The sequence below is a fragment of the Protopterus annectens genome, chromosome 6.part0, assembly GCF_019279795.1.
Source record: "Protopterus annectens isolate FY-2018-M chromosome 6.part0, PAN1.0, whole genome shotgun sequence".
Lineage (NCBI taxonomy): Eukaryota > Metazoa > Chordata > Ceratodontiformes > Protopteridae > Protopterus > Protopterus annectens.
In genome coordinates, this window is record NC_056737.1 from 768,850,594 (window position 1) to 768,870,518 (window position 19,925).

At 45.0% G+C, this 19,925-nt stretch overlaps 1 protein-coding gene across 2 annotated transcripts in view; it reads right to left on the reverse strand.

Moving 5' to 3' along the window:
* Positions 1-629: 629 nt before the first annotated feature.
* Positions 630-19,925, reverse strand: part of TIMM9 (translocase of inner mitochondrial membrane 9) — a 499,680-nt gene continuing 480,384 nt past the window's right edge. For both annotated transcript variants that reach the window (XM_044074448.1, XM_044074449.1), the window contains exon 4: positions 630-1,584. In XM_044074448.1, coding sequence (XP_043930383.1) covers positions 1,450-1,584 — 135 coding nt within the window. In that variant the 3' untranslated portion in view covers positions 630-1,449. The remainder of the gene's footprint in view (positions 1,585-19,925) is intronic.

Below are 19,925 nucleotides of genomic sequence, written 5' to 3' on the forward strand. Positions count from 1 at the left end.
GTAAGCTAGACAGACGGGATCAAATGACTGTAGGTATGCTCTTCCACCTCAAGGGGGTTTGATATACAGACTTGCTAATATCCCCCAAAAATCAGGGGAGAAAAAGCCAAAAATTGCAGAGTACCCAATGTTACTCTATGGTGAAGTGTTTTTGCCCTAGTGAGCGCACAGAAAAAAAAAATGATGGCATTATCTTTAGATGCACATGGGAAAGAAAAACAGGTGTCTTTGTATGAATGTCCACTATGAAAATGCCCACATTCCACCACTCAATGACTATACTTTGTGTTAACAGTGCCTACATGGTGGTAGTAGAAGGATTAAGTGGAAAATGTGTTCACATTTATGCCACAAGGCACCGAGGGTGTTACAAGAAGAAACAAATAATCTGAGAGGTGAGGGTTCCCTTCTTGACAGCTGGTTACCAAGTCCCATGAGCAAAATCTTGCTACAGTACTTAAACTATAAGTAAAGTAAATAAGAAACTCACACTCCGCATCAAGATAACACTAGATGCTAGACTTTAGCCAGAAATGACTAACAAAAAAAGTTGAATGGGGCTATCACAGATGGCTCATTCACTGGGCAAAGACAAGTGCTACATAAAGTTAGACACAACAGCTGACAGGTCTGACTGACTGTTTAATTACATATATGCATTTACATTTTTGTGTGTATGTGCACAGAATGAACTTATGTAATTCTACATTTAAAACTCAAGGAATGAAGTCAGTACACTAAGTTAGTTGTTCATTTATAGACCCTTTGGAATTACTTCAAATGTTTTACAGCAAAATGTGCCATCACATTCTACATCAAGTGTTAGATAAGAATACTGCGTTTTCCCTTGTTCTTCTACAGTGAAAATGTACATATCACTGAAACAAAATATTCATGTATTTAGTTTCAGAAAGGCAAGAATGCCACTTCTTTGCATACTGAAAAACAAACAGCTAAATATGCCTCTCAGAACATACTGTATTTTATTTTTTTACCATTTTATGGATGTATATAATAATTACACATGTAACAAATACAAACACTCTAGAATGTCTTTATTTTTGGTAATTAAAAATAATAATATAAATAAAGGTCCAAGTTGCACACAATTAACATGACAAATTAACCCACAGCTGACATGGTCTCACAAGAGAGTCATGACTTAGAAATGATTGTTCTCCTGTACTGAGAGCATCAGCGGTTAAGCTGAATCCAGCAGCTAGATATACACAGAAAGATTCTGAAAATTACCTCAGTGTACAGCTGGAATAAGCTAAATAACCAGTCTGGTGAAGTCTCTATCAGTAAAGCTGCTGTTCTTTCAATGGCCACTGTTTTTCTGTTGTGATGTCCAGATCCCACAGTCCTACCAGTAAGCCTCAGCAACTTTTCTTCCACCAGTGTGGCAGTCACTGTTGTTCAAAGTAAACCCCATCTAAAGCTGTTTCTTTATCGGGGCTGACCAAGAAGTCCAGCTTTGGCAGCCACAGCTTCATTCTGCTGAATGTGGTATTCCTGAAAGCGCATCGATATTCGTTGTGTCATCTTCAGGTACTTCTGGAGGCAATGTTCTGCACAACTAATCTGTGTTTGGTAACAGAAAATAAAAACAGAATTCATCCAAACTGTTACCTAATTCAATTAATTATACTTCTGTAAACTCTGAACACTACAAGACATGTTACATGCTGGACTCTGTAGCAAAAAATGGACACAAACTAGTTCTGTCTTTAGTGTTTTGTTATGTTGACAAAATTTTTTACAGAAATCCACATGGACAAAGTATTTCATAGCATTTAACGTTTCACTCTACTACTGCATCTATCTTATGGAATTCTGTAGCACAACTCTGATTTAACATTGCATGACTGTGAATAACAGCACACTGTCTTATAAAGTACAACTGTGTGAAGTAATTACTGCAACAGCAGATCTTCTCTGAGGGGTTATTTTAACAGTAAGTCATAACAGTTGCATTTACTCAACATTGCATTCCGTTTTCTGTTTGGACTCTTCTTGGTGACAGAAGTCTTCCCTGCGATGATAAATGCAGCTCTTGCGCCACAGCAGGCACTGATGTAGGTGGAACAGGCACTCAAAATATGTATATACATAATCTGCACTGTGCGTCACTCTGGTTTTTTCAGCAAATATCTGAGCAAGAAGTGCTGCTTACTCCACTGATAGCCATCACTTGTATTATCTTTTGAATAAGCACCCGGACAAACTGTGTAAACTGTACTAAGTGTACAGCAAATTTCAAAAGACAAGCAGAACTCCAATAGTAGTACAGCTCTACAAGAATATGCAGTACAAAATATTAGGAAAGCTGTGAGAGAACTGCCATAATAAAAATCAATGGGCTCAATATGGAGTGTCGCAGTAAGGCAGAGAAGACTTATCATTTAAGATGATACTGTTATGGTAAGAACTTGTACAATTTTGCCATCTTCTTTGGCAGAAGTCATTGTGACAAGGATCAACTCATCACTACAGCTGAATCAGAGTAAAAACACCACCTGCACTGGTATGTTATGATTACCAGGTAAAAAAGGCCTTAAAACTCTGAAAAAATAACAAGGTACCTCACTTTTTGCTAATAAAATACCATTTAACCATATTTTGTTTGGTAGGAACATCTATAATTTAAAAGTAAATTATCTGCTTCAGAGAACAGTGTAGCAGACCAAGTTGTTGTGCACAGGAAGGACAGAAACCTGTATGTGTCAATTATCACAATATTTAAACAGCAGAATCTACTAGGAAACACCCATTATACAGAAATACTTGAGGCTGACTAGATTTTGTATGAAGAGCTGTAATGATTATAAGTAATAAAACAGCCAGGAAAAGGGTAAGTCAGCCACAATTGTCTTTAATCATCTATGCAAAGAGGAGCTCCTCTTTGTAACTACTACAAAGGCCTGCTAGGGTTAGCTTTTTTTACCGTTTTGCTACACTTTTCATAGCTTTACTTTCTGTACAACTTAGTTTTGTTTTGAAGTAACTATTGCATATTTGCTTGATTAATTCATGCAGTCTGAACTGGACTGTCTCCATCTCCTCTAATGGCCTCTGAGTGATTTTCTATGTCTACGCAGAGAAGCAATGAAACTGCAGTACACTGGCTGCCTGCCTTCTACAGGGTGAATTGTTTTGGTGCCAAAAGGTATCCCCGGATCTGTTGTGCAAAGTACAGTTGTGTACAATTACCAAAAATGTAGATGTTCGAGTGTATTCACTGTTGCAGTCATCGCACTTGGGTTATCCTGACAGGGGTAGCCCTCAGTTGGCCCGAATACCAGAGGCTTAGTATTTCTGCGTCAGTTGCTGCCTCTAAGGTCGTCAGTAGTATAAAATCAGGCAGCCTACGTCATTACATCAGTTTTTCTTGCCCCATATGTCAGGAGCCCCCAAATAGGGAGCTAGGTTATGGTGGAAGAACACCACCAGTAGAAAGTTGTTGTTGTGTCTTTCGGCTTATCCCACTTAGGGATTGCCACAGCGGAACTCCAGTCCGCTAATGTTTGGTAGTGGATTTTTACATGCCAAGTTACCAGCCCTGACGCACAACCTTCAACGAAGGCACACCCATTCATGCATGCCTCCACACAGAAGATGCTCTAGCTGAGAATCGAACGCGACAACGTCTTGGAAAGTAAATACCAAAAATCCTTTTAAGGAGTGAGGGAGAGAGAGAGAGAAAGAGAGAGAGAGACAGACAAGGGGGGTGGAGGGTGGAAAACCAGGACTGCAACAGTGAATACACTCAAACATCTACATTTATGGTAAGTGTACACAACTGTACTATGTTCTTAGTGTTTCACGGTTGCAGTCATCATACTTGGGTTGATTCCCAAAGCTGAAGAATGGGTGGAGGCAGTTAAGAGGAGATGGGGCTGGCTAGTATGCCCTGCAGGACTGCTGTAGCAAAACCTGCCCTGGATTTGGAAAAGATAGGCAGGTGGTAATGCTTGGTGAAGGTATGAACAGAACTCCAGGTAGCAGCTTTCAGAATGATCCTGGTAGGGACTCCCCTGAGGAATGCTGTAGAGGTAGAGGTTGCCCTGGTGGAATGTGTTCTGACCCCCAGAGGGGTTGGTTTCTCATGGTGTTTGTAAAAGAAATGGATACAGTGTGCTATCCATTTGGAAATAGTTTGTTTAAATATGGCCTTGCCCTCTGCCCAGGTGCAAAGCTCAGTAGTAGCTGGTCAGATTTTCTGAAGGGCTTAGTCCTGTCAAGGTAGAATCTGAGCTGTCTGTGCACATCTAAAGAGTGCAGGATCCTTTCCCCTTTAATTTGAGGATTGGGAAAGAAGGCTGGCAAATGGATAGATTGGTTGAGAGCTACACTGGACACCACTTTAGCTATAAAAGTAGGGTTAGTTCTGAGGAAGACCCTGTCAGCATGAAAAATAATGAAGGGTTCCACAGCCATAAGAGCTTGCAGCTCAGACACTCTTCTAGCTGAAGTGATGGGCAGAAGCAAGGCTGTTTTTCGAGAGAGGAATTTTAACTCTGCTGACGCTGCAGGTTCAAGGGGGGGGGGGTGAGCTTTTCCAGTACAAAGTTAAGGACCCAAGCCGGGGTGGGTGCTCTCCTTGGTGGCCTTAAATTGTTGGCCCCTCAGGAACTGTTTGATGAGAGGGTGAGAGAAGAGAGGTGGCTCAGTGTTGTAATGAGCCGAGATGGCAGAGACATGGATCTTAATGGAAGAGAAGGAAAGGCCTCTGTGGAGTAGATCTGCTAGGTAATCCAGGATTACAGATAAGGTGGGCAGAGCAGTGTCTGCTCCTTTATATTGAATCCAGAAACAATACCTTTTCCACTAATCAGCATAGGATTTCCTTGTACTGGGTCTTCTGGCTTCCAGAATGACATCCAGTACCTGCTTGCTTAGGCTGGTCAATGGGGGAGAATTCAAGGAATAAGCCAGGCTGCAAGGTTCAGGGTTTGCAGTTGCGGATGCAGGATCTTTCCCTCCTGCTGAGTGAGGAGGGTTGAGATCTGAGGTAGATGCCATGGTGGCACCGGAGACAGGCTGCACAGTAGTGGTTACCAATGCTGGCTTGGCCAGTCTGGAGCAATCAGGATTGCCCTTGGTCTGCCCTGTCTAATCTTGAGTAGTATTTTTGAAAGAAGAAGCAGAGGGGGAAAGGCATAAATGGAGAGGTTTACCCACTGGAAGGACAGGGCATCCACTTTCCAAGCTCTGTTGTGTGGTGTCCTGGTGCAGAATTTGTTGATCTGGTGATTGTAGGGGGAGGCAAAAAGGTCCGTCTCTGGTATCCCTCATTTCTGGGTTAACAGGCTGAGAGTGCTGGGATTTAATTGCCACTCGTGGATCTAGGAGATTTCTGCTTAAGTCATCTGCCAGAGAGTTTTGTTTGCCTGGCAGGAATTGAGCTTGCAGATGGGATATGCATGTCCAATGCCGTGTTCCACAGTGTTATGGCTAGCCTGCGGAGTGGGTAAGAGTGGGTTCCCCCCTGCTTGTTGATGTACCACATAACTGTGGTGTTGTCTGTTTTTATTAGCAGGGGTCGAGGTGACAGAAAGGATCTGAAAGCTGTCAGAGCATGCTGAACAGCTAGCATCTCTTTTTGGTTGATATGCAGATGAATTTGACTTGGGCTCCAGTGGCCCTGAATGCAGTTGTCTCCCAGATGTGCCCCCCAAGCATAGTCTGATGTGGCTGTGGTTAGGGTCTGGGTGGCGTGGGGTTGTGTAAAGGGAAGCCCTTTGTGGTTGCATGCTGCTGCCCACCAAAGAAACTCTGTCCTTAGATAAGGTATGATAGGTATGGTGGTTTCCAGGTCCTGAGAATGTTGGCACCAAAGACTTTTTAAGTACTACTGAAGTTTCCTCATATGCAGTCTGGCATATGGAATTAGTAGAATGCAAGAGGCCATGAAACCTAGAGCCTGCAGGATTTTTCTTGAGAATAGCTGGGTTCTGGTGGCCATTTGAGTGAAGTAGCCTGTTAGATAGGCTTGTGCTTTTGGAGTAAGAAATGCCATCTGGGAGGCTGTGTCCATGCTTGCCCCCAGGAATACAATCTTTTGACTGTGTACCAGTTTTGATTTCTTTTCGTTGATAGTGTACCGCAGAGAGGTTAGAAGGTTCTTTACAAATATCAGGTGCTGCATCAGCTTTTCCTGTCTGCCTGAATCAGGCAATCGTCCCAAGTAAGGGTATATTTAAATGCTTCTCTTTCTGCAATAGACAATGGCTGGAGCCAAGCATTTTGTGAAGACTCTGGGAGCAGTGGATAAGCCAAAGGGAATTGCAGAGAACTGATAATGCATAGATCCTGCCCTGAAACGTAGATATTTCCTACTTGATTCCCTGATAGGGATGTGCAAATAGGCTTCTTTTAGGTCTAGGGTGACTAGCCAGGTCTCTTTGGACAGCACAGGAAAAAGCTGCTGAAGGGTGAGCATTTTGAATTCTGGTACCACCAGGAAGGTGTTTAGAATGGAAAGATCTAGGATTGGGTGCCAAGTGCCCTCTTTTCTGGGTACCAGGAAAAGTCTGGAATAAAACCCTTCACCTATCTCTGTTCTGCAGGAACAGGCTGAATTGCCCTTATGGAGAGCTGGGATTGAACTTGGTTTTGTGCCTCTGCCCACTGGTTTGGAGGAAGGTCTGGGAACCCTTTCGGGATTGGCAGTGTGTGGAAGTAAAATCTGTATCCCTGGGATACAATGTTGAGCACCCATAGGTCTTTGGTGATGGAGGTCCAGTTTTTTGCATGGTGGGCAAGTTTTCCTCCTAGGGGCACGAGCAATTGTGCAGAGGTGAGGAGTGGGGTTGAAAAGTCATTGTGAATTCTTTCTGTAAGGGGGTGGCTTAGCACTCCTTGTTTTAGAAGTGGAGGTACTCCATTGCTTAGATCTCTGCATACCCTGAGACTATAATCTGGGGGGGGGGGGTCTGTTTCCCCTGGGTCTAGTTTGAGATGGCCTTGAGGGGGCTGGAAAGGACCAACGTTTTCAGGGGCAATGCCTACTAAATCTTGGAGGCTGCACCTGCAAAAAAATCTTTTGACTGTCTGCACAGCCTTAACTTTTTCTTCCTCCGAACCTCTTCTGCTTTGGTGCCAAACAAACTCTTTATTCAAAGGGGCATCTAGTAATTTTGATTTGACATGGTCTGGCAAAGTCTGTTCCTTAAGCCAAGCATGCCTTCTCAGTACAGAACCATTGACTGCTGCCCTGCAAGATGCTTCTAGGGTGTCAAAACCACATTGCAAGGTATGTTTGCTGACTTGACCTGCAGAATGCATAAGCTTCTGTAATTCTTTATTTTCTGCACAGTCTGTAAAGGTAGATAATTTTTGCTTAATAAGTTCCATAATATGTTGCTGGTATTTCAGCATGTGAAACTGGCAATTCAATGCCCTGATGGGCTAGAGTTGTAGAGGTGCATACTTTTTTACCCCATCTGTCTAAAGCTTGGGAATCCCTGTCCGAAGGGGTGGGATTCTTAGCTGTAGTTGCTTTTATTCCTTCAGGCCCTTGGGAAATGACCTCTGGGTCAGTAGTAGGATTTTTGAAAAGAAATTTGTGAGAGTCAGGGACTCTGTAGTACGTCTGGTTTCCTTGGAGCAGGGGGTAAAGTATCAGGAGTCGGACTGAATTCCATAAAGACATCATCCACAACATCCAGAACAGGAGGGATAGCTAAGGGTCTATGTTGTGGCAAATCTAAAAATTCTCCGAGTCTCTTTTTGGACTGAGGATGATCCTGCCATTCCCATTGGGAATGCTCTCTTACAGTATGAAGGGTTTCACCAAAAGAAAAATCCTCTCGAGGGGAAGCAGAGGGAATAGATTCCTCTGCATCTGAATCCTCATAAGCAGATAAAGGCATGTCTTCATATTCAGAAACGTTAAGAGTCGTTGGACTCTTGGTCAGGTAAAGCTGCTGGGGACAAGTCCCTTTTTTTCTTAGCAGGGGAAGTCTGGGTTCCCCTAATCAGCATGATCAGGTCTTCTGCCATTTTAAGCATTTGAGATTGTGGCAAGGAAGCAGGTGCTTGAGATTGGGTCGTCGTTTTTTTAGGCGTAGTTCGTACTCTTGGCCTTAGAAACTCGGTAGTTTTAGACAAAACTGAAGACGCGAAAGAAGTCGTAGGTTTGCGTCGAGTATCGGTAATGTGAAGAACTTCCTCAGACGCTGGTGCCTGCTCAGCGGCTCTGGACCCATCCAAGGTAGAGAGATTTGCAGGTTCCATAGTCAAAGAAGAGTCTTGCGGCATACCGGACTCCGAACGGGTCTCCGTAGCCACCTGCGAATCCATCGAAGTGGGCATCAGGGGTTTTTGAAAGCGCCTCACTGGGTACTGGCGAACTGGCGACTAGCTTAATGGAAGCATCATCGGCAGTTTTGGACCTGTGCGGTCAGTCTCTGTCTTTATCCTTACGTTTTTTTGGAAGATCGGTAGTTGGATGGCTTACTGAAGCCATTTCGGAATACAGAGATCGAGAGCAAACATATTTAGTGACAACAAGGGCCCAACGATGAATAGTTTGGGTGTTGAACAAAGCACAAAACTGACAGCGAGGAACGTCGTGGTCTGGGCCTAAACAGGTGATGCAGTAAGAATGGAAATCTCACTGTGGTACTTGCTTTCCACAGGCTAGACAATTGTTAACTTTTTCTGACATCGGTTAGAGTAAGAAAAATGCATCCCCAACGGGGTACTTGGCTTTAGAAGACTTCAGGAAGATTCAATTCGGAAACGAAAACTCAGGTAGCAGCTGACCGGCAGTCATGTGAACTGCTTCTGCTTCGGGCTCCTCAGCAAGAAAGACTGATGTAATGGTGTCTGCTGCCTGTTTTTATACCCCTGATGATCTGACATCAGTCCTGGAGCGACAGCAACTGACGCAGAAATACTAAGTCTCTGGTATTTGGGCCGACTGAGGGCTACCTGCAGGCAGATAACCCAAGTGTGATGACTGCAACAGTGAAACACGAAGAACATCCAGTACTGCAGTAGTGAATACACTCGAACATCTACATTTATGGTAAGTGTACACAACTGTACTATGTTCTTCGTGTTTCACTGTTGCAGTCATCACACTTGGGTTGATTCCCAAAGCTGAAGATGGGGTGGAGGCAGTCAAGAAGAGTTGGGGCTGGCTAGTATGCCGCCCTGGATTTGGAAAAGATAGGCAGGTGGTAATGCTTGGGGAAGGTGTGAACAGAACTCCAGGTAGCAGCTTCCAGAATGTCCCTGGTAGGGACACTCCTAAGAAATGCTGTAGAGGTAGAATTTGCCTTAGTGAAATGCGTTCTGACCCCCTAAGGGGTTGGTTTCCCATGGCGTTTGTAACAGAAATGGATAAAGTCTGCTATCCATTTGGAAATGGTTTGTTTAAATATGGCCTTGCCCTCTGCCCTGGTGCAAAACTAACTAGTAACTGGTCAGATTTCCTGAAGGGCTTAGTCCTATCAAGGTAGAATCTGAGCTGTCTATGCACGTCTAAAGAGTGCAGGATCCTTTCCCCTTTATTTTGAGGATTAGGAAAGAAGGTTGGCAAATGGTCAGCTTGGTTGAGAGCTACACTGGACACTACTTTAGACATAAAAATAGGGTTAGTCCTGAGGGAGACCCTGTCAGCATGAAAAATAATGAAGGGTTCCACAGCCATAAGTGCTTGCAACTCAGACACTCTTCTAGCTGAAGCGATGGCCAGAAGCAAGGCTGTTTTCCAAGAAAGGAATTTTAACTCTGCTGACGTGGCAGGCTCAAAGTGGGGGAGGGCATGAGCTTTTCCACAACAAAGTTAAGATCCCAAGCAGGGGTGGGGGCTCTCCTTGGTGGTCTTAAGTTGTTGGCCCCTCTCAGGAACTGTTTGATGAGAGCGTGAGAGAAGAGAGGTGGTTCAGTGTTGTAATGAGCAGAGATGGCAGAGGCATGGATCTTAATGGAAGAGAAGGACAGGCCTCTGTGGAGTAGATCTGCTAGGTAATCCAGGATTAGAGGTAAGGAGGGCAGTGTTGTGTCCGCTTCTTTAGACTGGATCCAGGAACAATAGTTTTTCCACTTATCAGCATAGGATTTCCTTGTACTGGGTCTTCTGGCTTCAAAAATGACGTCCAGCACCTGCTTGCTTAGGCTGGTCACAGGGGGAGAATTCAAGGAATAAGCCAGGCTGCAAGGTTCAGGATTTGCAGTTGGGGATGCAAGATCTTTCCCTCCTGCTGAGTGAGGAGGGCTGAGATCTGGGATAGGTGCCATCGGTGACAGGCTGCGCAGAAGTGGGTACCAGTGCTGCCGTGGCCAGTCTGGGGGAATCAGGATTGTCCTTGGTCTGTCCTGTCTTATCTCGAGTAATATTATTGAAAGAAGAGGCAGAGGGAGAAAAGTATAGATTAAAAGGTATACCCACTGGAAGGATAGGGAATCCACTTTCCAGGCCCTGCTGTGAGGTGTCCTGGTGCAGAATTTGCTGATCTGGTGATTGCAGGGGGAGGCAAAAAGGTCCACCTCTGGGGTCCCCCATTTCTGGGTTAGAAGGTTGAAAGTGCTGGGGTCTAACTGTCACTCGTGTGGGTCTAGGAGATTTCTGCTTAAGTCGTCTTGAGATTCAAGATGGAATATGCATGTCCAAGGCCGTGTTCCACAGGGTCATGGCTAGCCTGCAGAGAGGGTAAGAGTAGGTTTTCTCTGCTTGTTGATGTACCACATAACCGTGGTGTTGTCTGTTTTTATTAGGAGGGGTCCTGGTGAGATTAGGGATCTGAAAGCTGTCAGAGTGTGCTGAACAGCTAGTATCTCTTTTGGTTAATGTGCAGATGAATTTGACTTGGGCTCCAGTGGCCCTGAATGCAGATGTTGTCTAGCTGTGACCCCCAAGCATAGTCTGATGCATCTGTGGTTAGGGTCTGGGCGGCATGGGGTTGTGTAATGGGAAGTGCCTTGTTGTGGTTGCATGCTGCTGCCCACCAAAGAAACTCTGTCCTTAGACAAGGTATGATGCTTTCCAGGTCCTGAGAATGTTGACACCAAAGACTTTTTAAGTACCATTGTAGTTTCCTCATATGTTGTCTGAATTTGGAATTAGTAGAATGCAAGAGGCCATGAACCCTAGAGCCTGCAGGATTTTCCTTGCGGATAGTTGAGTTCTGGTGGCCATTTGAGCGAAGTAAACTGTTAGATAGGCTTGTTTGTCTGGAGTAAGGAATGCCATCTGGGATGCTGTGTCCAAGCTTGCTCCCAGGAATACAATCTTTAAACTGGAGGCTAGTTTTGATTTCTTTTCGTTGACGGTGTACCCCAGTGACATTAGAAGGTTCTATACAAATGTCAGGTGCCGCAATAGGTTTTCCAGACTGTCTGCCTCAATCAGGCAATCGTCCAAGTAAGGGTATATTTGAATGTTTCTCTGTCTGCAATAGGCAATGGCTGGAGCCAGGCATTTTGTGAAGACTCTGGGAGCAGTGGATAAGCCAAAAGGAAGTGCAGAGAACTGATAATGCATAGATCCTGCCCTGAAACGTAGATATTTCCTGCATGATTCCCTGATTGGGATGTGCTTCTTTTAGGTCTAGGGTGGCTAACCAGGCATCTTTGGACAGCACAGGAAGAAGCTGCTGAAGGGTGAGCATTTTGAATTTTGGTACCACCAGGAAGGTGTTTAGAATGGAAAGCTGTAGGATTGGGCACCAAGTGCGCTCTTTTCTGGGTACCAGGAAAAGTGGAATAAAACCCTTGACCTGTTTTATTCTGCAGGAACAGGTTGAATTGCCCTTATGGAGAGCAGGGATTGAACTTGGTTTTGTGCCTCTGCCCACTGGTTTGGAGGAAGGTCTGGGAACCCTTTTGGGGTTGGCAGTGTGTGGAAGTAAAATTTGTATCCCTGGGATACAATGTTGAGGACCCATCAGTCTTTGGTGATGGAGGTCCAGTTTTTTGCATGGTGGGCAAGTTTTCCTCCTAGGGGCATGAGCAACTGGGCAGAGGTGAGGAGTGGAGTTGAGAAGTCATTGTGAATTCTTTCCTTAAGGGGGGGTCTTAGCACTCCCTGTTTATGAAGTGGAGGTACTCCACTGCTTAGATCTCTGCATACCCTGAGACTGTAATCTGGGAGGGGGGTCTGTTTTCCCTGGGTCTAGTTTGAGATGGCCTTGAAGAGGCTGGAAAGGACCAATGTTTCGAGGGGCAATGCCTACTGAATCTTGGAAGCTGCACATGCAAAAAATCTTTGACTGTCTGCATAGACTTAGCTTTTTCTTCCATCTTTTTAGAACCTCTTCTGCTTTGGTGCCAAACAAATTGTCCTTATTCAAAGGAGCATCTAGTAATTTTGATTTGACATGGTCTGGCAAGGTCTGTTCCTTAAGCCAAGCATGCCTTCTCAGTACAGAACCAGTGACTGCTGCCCTGTAAGATGATTCTAGTGCATCAAACCCACACTTCAAGGTATGCCTGCTGACTTGGCTTGCAGAATGCATAAGCTCCTGTAATTCTTTATTTTCTGCACAGTCTGGAAGGGTAGATAATATTTGCTTAATAAGTTCCATAATATGTTGCTGGTATTTCAGCATGTGAAACTGGCAATTCAATGCCCTAATGGTGAGAGTTGCAGAGGTGTAAACTTTTTTACCCCAACTGTCTAAACCTCGGGAATCCCTGTCCGAAGGGGTGTGATTCTTAGCTGTAGTTGCTTTTATACCTTTAGGCCCTTGGGAAATGACCTCTGGGTCAGCAGTAGGATTTTTGAAAAGAAATTTGTGAGAGTCAGGGACTCTGTAGTACCTGTTTGGTTTTCTAGGAGCAGGGGGTAAAGTATCAGGGCTAGACTGGATTCCATAAAGACATCATCCAGAACTGGAGGGATAGCTAAAGGTCTGTGCTGTGGCAAATCTAAAAATTCTCTAAGTCTCTTTTTGGACTGAGGATAATCCTGGCATTCCCAGTGGAAATGCTCCCTTAAAGCATGTAGGTTTTCACCAAAAGAAAAATCCTCTGGAGGGGAAGCAGAGGGAACGGATTCCTCTGCAGCTGAATCCTTATAAGCAGATAAAGGCAAGTTTTCATATTCAGAAACCTCAGAGTCGTCGGACTCTTGATCAGTTAAAGATGCTGGGGACAGCTCTCTTTTTCTCTCAGCAGGGGAAGGCTGGCTTCCCCTAATCAGCATGATCAGGTCTTCTGCCATTTTAAGCATTTGAGACTGCGGCAAGGAAGCAGGTGCTTTAAGATTGGATGGTCATTTTTTTAGGCATAGCTCGTACTCTTGGCCTTAGAAACTTGGTAGTTTTAGACAGAACTGAAGATGCGAAAGAAGTCGTCGGTTTGTGTCGAATATCGTTAATGCGAAGAAAGTACAGCTGTGTACACTTACAATAAATGTAGATGCTCGAGTGTACTCACTGTTGCAGTCATCACACTTGGGCTTATCTGCCTGCAGGTATCCCTCAGTCGGCCAGAATACCGAGTCTTGGGATGTCTGCGTCGGATGCTGTCGGCTCTTCCATGACGTCAAGGGTATAAAACATGCAGCCGATGCCATTACATCAGTTTTTCTTGCCCAAGATGTCAGCAGCCCCCAAAATAGGAAGCAATCACTTGGTGTGGAACACCTCCAGTACAAAGTAAATAGCATTTCCATAAGTTATAGCCAAAAAAGAGGATAGGTAGATGGTACAGAAAAGACAGGGGGCTGGAGGGAGGGTAACTAGGACTGCAACAGCGAATACACTCGAACATCTACATTTATGTTAAGTGTACACAACTATACTATGTTCTTCGTGTCTCAATGTTGCAGTCATCACACTTGGGTTGATTCCCAAAGCTGAGGAAGAGTGGAGGCAGTCAATAAGTATTAGGGCTGGCTAGCAGCCCTTGTAAGACTGCTGTGGCAAATCCAGCTCTGGATTTCGAAAAGATAGGTAAGTGGTAATGCTTGGTAAAGGTGAGTACAGAACTCCAGGTTGCAGCTTTCAGGATGTCCCTGGTAGGGACTCCCCTGAGAAATGCTGTAGAGATTGAGGTAGCGATAGTGGAATGAGGTTTGATCCCCTGTAGGGTAGGTTTTCCATGGTGTTTGTAGAAGAAATAGACGCAGTGTGCTATCCATTTAGAAATGGTTTGCTTTGAAATGGCCTTGCCCTCTGCCCCTGTAGCAAAGCTGACTAGCAGCTGGTCAGATTTTCTGAAAGGTTTAGTCCAGTCAAGGCAGAATCTGAGCTGTCTGTGCACGTCCAAGGAGTGCAGGATCCTTTCCCCTTTATTCTGAGGATTAGGAATAAAGGTTGGCAAATGGATGGACTGGTTTAAAGGCACACTGGATACCACCTTGGGCATAAATGATGGGTTAGCCCTGAGGGAAACCCTGTCCGCATGGAAGGTAATGAAGGGTTCCACAGGCATAAGGGCCTGTAACTCAGACACTTTTCTTGCTGAAGTGATAGCTAGAAGCAAGGCTGTTTTCCAAGAGAGGAATTTTAACTCTGCTGTAGCAGCAGGCTCAAAAGGGGGGAGCGTGAGCTTCTCTGGTACAAAGTTAAGGTCCTAGGCAGGAGTGGGAGCTCTCCTTGGGGGCCTTAAATTGTTAGATCCTCTCAGGAACTATTTGATCAAAGGGTGAGAGAAGAGGGGTGGCTCAGTATTGTAATAAGCTGAGATGGCAGAGGCATGAATCTTAATTGATGAAAAGGATAGGCCTTTGTGGAGCAGCTCTGTTAGATAATCTAGGATTTGAGGTAAGGTGGGCATGGCTGTGTCCTTTCCTTGAGGGTGGCTCCAAGAACAGTATCTTTTCCACTTTCCTGAATAGGATTTCCTAGTACTAGGCCTCCTGGCCTCAAGGATAACATCCAGCACCTGTTTGCTGAGGGTTGCTGATGATGCATTCAGAGAATAAGCAAGGCTGCCAGGTTCAGGGTTTGCAGCTGAGGATACAAAATCTGTCCCTTCTGCAGGGGCAGCAGATTGGGGGTCTGATGTAGGTGCCAGGGTGGCACTACTGTCAGACTGCATGAGTGGGTACCAGTGCTGGCGTGGCCAGTCTGGTGCAATAAGGATTGTCCTTGGCCGTCCTGTTTGATCTTGAGTAGTACTTTGGAAAGGAGGGGCAGAGGAGGAAAGGCATAGATTGAAAAAGGATAGGGCATCCACTTTCCATGCTTGGCTGTGGGGATTTCTGGTACAACATTTGCTCAGTTGATGGTTTTGGGGGGGAAGCAAAGAGGTCCACCTCTGGTGTTCTCCTCCTGTGTATTAGACATTTGAATGAGTTGGGTTCCAGTTTCCACTCGTGTGGGTCCATTAGATTTCTGCTTAAGTCGTCTGCCAGTGAATTTTGTTTGCCTGGCAGAAACTGAGCTTGCAGATGCACTTGACTGCTCAAGGTTCTGTTCCACAGTGCCATGGCTAACCTGCAGAGAGGGTAGGAGTGAGTTCCCCCAGCTTGTTTATGTACCACATAGCTGTGTTTTTTGTCTGTCTTTATCAAGAGTTGTACTGGCAGGATAAGGTATTTGAAGGCTGTCAGTGCATTCTGTACAGCTAACATTTATTTCTGATTGATATGCAGGTGAATTTGTCCTGGCTCCATTTGTATTGAATGCATTTGCCTGCCATGTGAGCCCCCCATGCATAGCCTGATGCATCTGTTGTCAGGGTCTGGGCGGTGGGGGGTTGTGAAAGGAGCCCCTTGTTGTGGTTGCAATACTCTGCCCACCAAAGGAACTCTGTCCTTAGGCAAGGAATGATAGGAATCACTGTTTCCAGGTCCTGAGAATGTTGACACCAGAGACTTTTTAAGTACCATTGAAGTTTCCTCATATGCAGTCTTGCACATGGAATTAGTAGAATGCATGAGGCCATGAACCCTAGGGTTTGCAGTATTTTTCTTGCAGATAGCTGGGTTTGGGTGGCCAGTAGTTTGAAGTAATTTGTCAAATAAACCTGCTTTTCTGTTGTGAGGAATGCCATCTGGGAAGTTGTGTTCAAGCTTGCCCCCAGGAATGCAATCTTTTGGTTGGGTACCAGATGTGATTTCTTTTCGTTGATGGTATACCCCAGAGAAGTTAGGAGTCTCTTTACAACATCATGTGCTGAAGTAGCAATTCCTGACTGTCAGCTTGAATCAAGCAATCGTTCAAGTATGGGTAAATTTGAATATTTCTCCGCATTTTCTCTGTGCATTCTGTACAACTAACATTTCTTTTTGATTGATATGCAGGTGAATTTGTCCTGGGCTCCATTTGCCCTAAATGCATGTGAGCCCCCCATGCATAGTCTGATGCGTCTGTTGTCAGGGTTTGGGCAGTGGGAGGTTGTGAAAGGGAGTCCCTTGTTGTGGCTGCAAGCCTCTACCCACCAAAGGAACTCTGTCCTTAGACAAGGAATGATAGGAATCACTGTTTCCAGGTCCTGAGAACGTTGACACCAGAGACATTTTAAGTACCATTGAAGTTTCCTCATATGCAGTCTTGCATATGGAATTAGAAGAATGCATAAGGCCATGAACCCTAGGGTTTGCAGTATTTTTCTTGCAGATCGCTGGCTTTGGGTGGCCAGTAGTTTTGAAGTAATTTATCAAATAAACCTGCTTTTCTGGAGTGAGGAATGCCATCTGGGAAGTTGTGTTCAAGCTTGCTCCTAGGAATCCATCTTTTGGCTGGGTACCAGATGTGATTTATTTTCGTTGATGTTATACCTCAGAGAAGTTAGGAGTCTCTTTACAAATGTCAGGTGCTGAAGTAGCAATTCCTGACTGTCTAAATAAATAAACCAAGCCGGAATCCCCCTCGAAACAGCAGCTTTAATGGAGAACACACAAACAGCAAACGATAGTTCAGTGCTGTTTGTGTGTTCTCCATTAAAGCTGCTGTTTCGAGGGGGATTCCGGCTTGGTTTATTTATTTAACCATTGTGTGCCTTGTTCGTTGGATTTTCTGAATTCCTGACTGTCTGCCTGAATCAGGCAATTGTTCAAGTATGGGTAAATTTGAATATTTCTCCGCCTGCAGTATGCAATGGCTGGAGCCAGGCACTTTGTGAATACCCTGGGTGCAGTAGATAAGCCAAAGAAAAGTGCAGAGAACTGATAGTGCATAGAGCCTGCCCTGAAACGTACATATTTCCTGCAATATTCCCTTATGGGGAGGTGCAGATAAGCTTCTTTTAAGTCTAGGGTGATTAGCCAGGAGTCCTTGGCTAGCAGAGGAAGCAGCTGCTAGAGAGTAAGCATTTTGAATTTTGGTACCACAAGGAAGGTATTGAGAGTTGACAGATCCAGAATAGGGTGCCAAGAGTTCTCTTTTCTGGACTCCAGGAACAGTCTGGAGTAGAAACTCTGTCCCCTTTGCTCTGTTGAAACAGGTTGAAAAGCCCTGATACCGAGAAAAGAAAGTACTTGCTTTTGGGCCTCTGCCTACTGGTTTGGAGGAAGGTCTGGCAATCTGCCTGGGGATGGCAGTGAGTGGAAGTAGAATCTGTATCCCTGGGATACAATGTTTAAGACCCATCGGTTCTGGGTAATATACGCCCAGTTTTTTTGCATGCAGGGCGAGTTTTCCTCCTAGGGGTGCAAGTACGTGGGCATGGCTGGGAAGGATGAAGGACAAGTCATTGTGAACCTTTTCCATAAGGGGGTGGCTTACCACTCCCTGTTTTTGAAGAGGGAGCACTCCATTGTTTAGATCTGTGCATACCCAGAGACTGTAGTCTTTGTGGTCTGTTGGCCCTGGGTTTGGACTGAGAAGGTCTGGAAGGGACTGGAAAGGACCAGATTTTTGAAGGCCAATGCCTACTGAATCTAGGTGGCTGTACCTGTAAGAAATATTTAACAGTTTGCATAGATTTAGCTTTTTCCTCCATCTTTTTAAGAACTTCTGCTTTTGAGCCAAACAAACATTCTTGGTTTAATGGAGCATCTAGTAATTTTGCTTTGACATGGTCTGGCAAGATTTGTTCCTTCAGCCAAGCATGCCTTCTCAGAACAGATCCAGTGACAGCAGCCCTGCAAGATGCTTCTAAGGCATCAAAACCACACTGCAAAGTATGTTTACCAACTTGGTTTGCAGAATGCATTAACTCTTGTAAGTCTTTATTTTCTACACAATCAGGAATCAACAACATTTTTTGTTTAATTAGTTCCATAATATGCTGCTGGTACTTCAACATGTGAAACTGGCAATTTAAAGCCCTGATGGCAAGAGTTGCAGAGGTATATACCTTCTTACCCATCTGTCTAGAGCCCTAGAATCCCTGGCTGAAGGGGTAGGGTTTTTGGCTGTAGTAGCCTTAATACCTTTAGGTCCATGGGAAATGGTCTCTGGATCCGTAGTGGAATTTGTAAAGAGAAATTTGTGAGAGTCCGGTAATCTGTAGTACCAGTCAGGCTTTCTAGGAACTGGTGGTAAGGTATCAGGGGTACGACTGGATTCCATGAAGACATCATCTACAATATCCAGGACAGGGGGTATAGCTAGAGGCCTATGATGAGGCAAGTCTAAAAATTCCCTCAGTCTGTTTTTGGACTTTGGGTAGTCCTGGCATCCCCAGCAGAAATGCTCTCTTAGGGTATGCAAGGTTTCACTGAAAGAAAAGTCCTCTGGGGGGGGAGGCAGAAGGAATGGATTCCTCTGCATCTGAATCCTCATAGGTAGATAAGGTATGTCCTGGTAATCACATGGGTCAGAGTCATTAGACTCATGGTCTGTAGAATTAGAAGGAAAATCAATTCTTTGTCTTTTAGAGGGGGAAGGCTGGCTTCCCCTAATTAAAGTAATAAGGTCTTCAGCCATTCTAAGCATTTGTTTCTGTGGCATGGGAACTTGAGAATGCGCTTTGGTCGTTGGTTTCCTAGGCATAGTGCGAACTCTGGGCCTGAGACATTTGGTAGTTTTAGTCATTAATGAAGTAGCTGAACATCGGAAGGTCTGAATACACCCTCAGAAGCCAGTGCCTGCACAGCGGCTCAGGACCCATCCGAGGTAGAGACATCCGCAGGTTCCATAGTCGAAGAAGCATCTCACGGCATAACAGACTCTGAATGGGTCGAGGCCTGAGAATCTGTAGAAGTGGGTAACAGGGTCTGCAAAAGCGCCTCACTGAGTACCGGCGGACTGGCGACTAGCTTAACGGAAGCACTGTCGGCAGGTTTGGACCTATGCAATCTGTCTCTGTCTTTATCCTTGCATTTTTTTTGGAAGATCGGTAGTCGGATGGCTTATTGAAGCCATTTTGGAATACGGAGAACGAGAGCGAAACAATTTAATGACAAAAATAGCCCGATGACGAACAGTTCGGACGTTGAACAAGGCACAAAACCGACAATGAGGGACGTCGTGGTCTGGGCCTAAACAGGTGATGCAGTAAGAATGAAAATCTCTGTGAGGTATTTGCTTTCCACAGGCAAGACAATTGTTAACTTTTTCTGACATCGGTTAGAGCAAGAAAAAAGGATCCCCAACAGGGTACTTAGCTTTAGAAGACTTCAGGTTTGAAACTCGAAAAATGAAAATTTCAGGTTGCGGCTGACCGGCATTTGCAAACTGCTTCTGCATCGGGCTCCCAAGCCGCAAGAAAAGGTGATGTAATGGCGTTGGCTGCATGTTTTATACCCCTGACGACCTAACGTTATGGAAGAGGCGACGGCATCTGAAGCAAAAATCCCAAGACTCTGGTATTCGGGCTGACTGAGGTCTACCTGCAGGCAGATAACCCAAGTGTGATGACTGCAACAGTGAATGACAAAGAATATCTTACTCAGAAGCCGGTGCCTCCACAGCGGCTCCGGACCCATCCAAGGTAGAGACATCCACAGGTTCCGTAATCAAAGAAGAGACTCGTGGCATACCAGACTCCATAAGGGTCTCAGTAGTGGCCTGCAAATCCATCGAAATGGGCATCAGAGGCTGCGAAAACGCCTCACTGAGTACCGGTGAACTGGC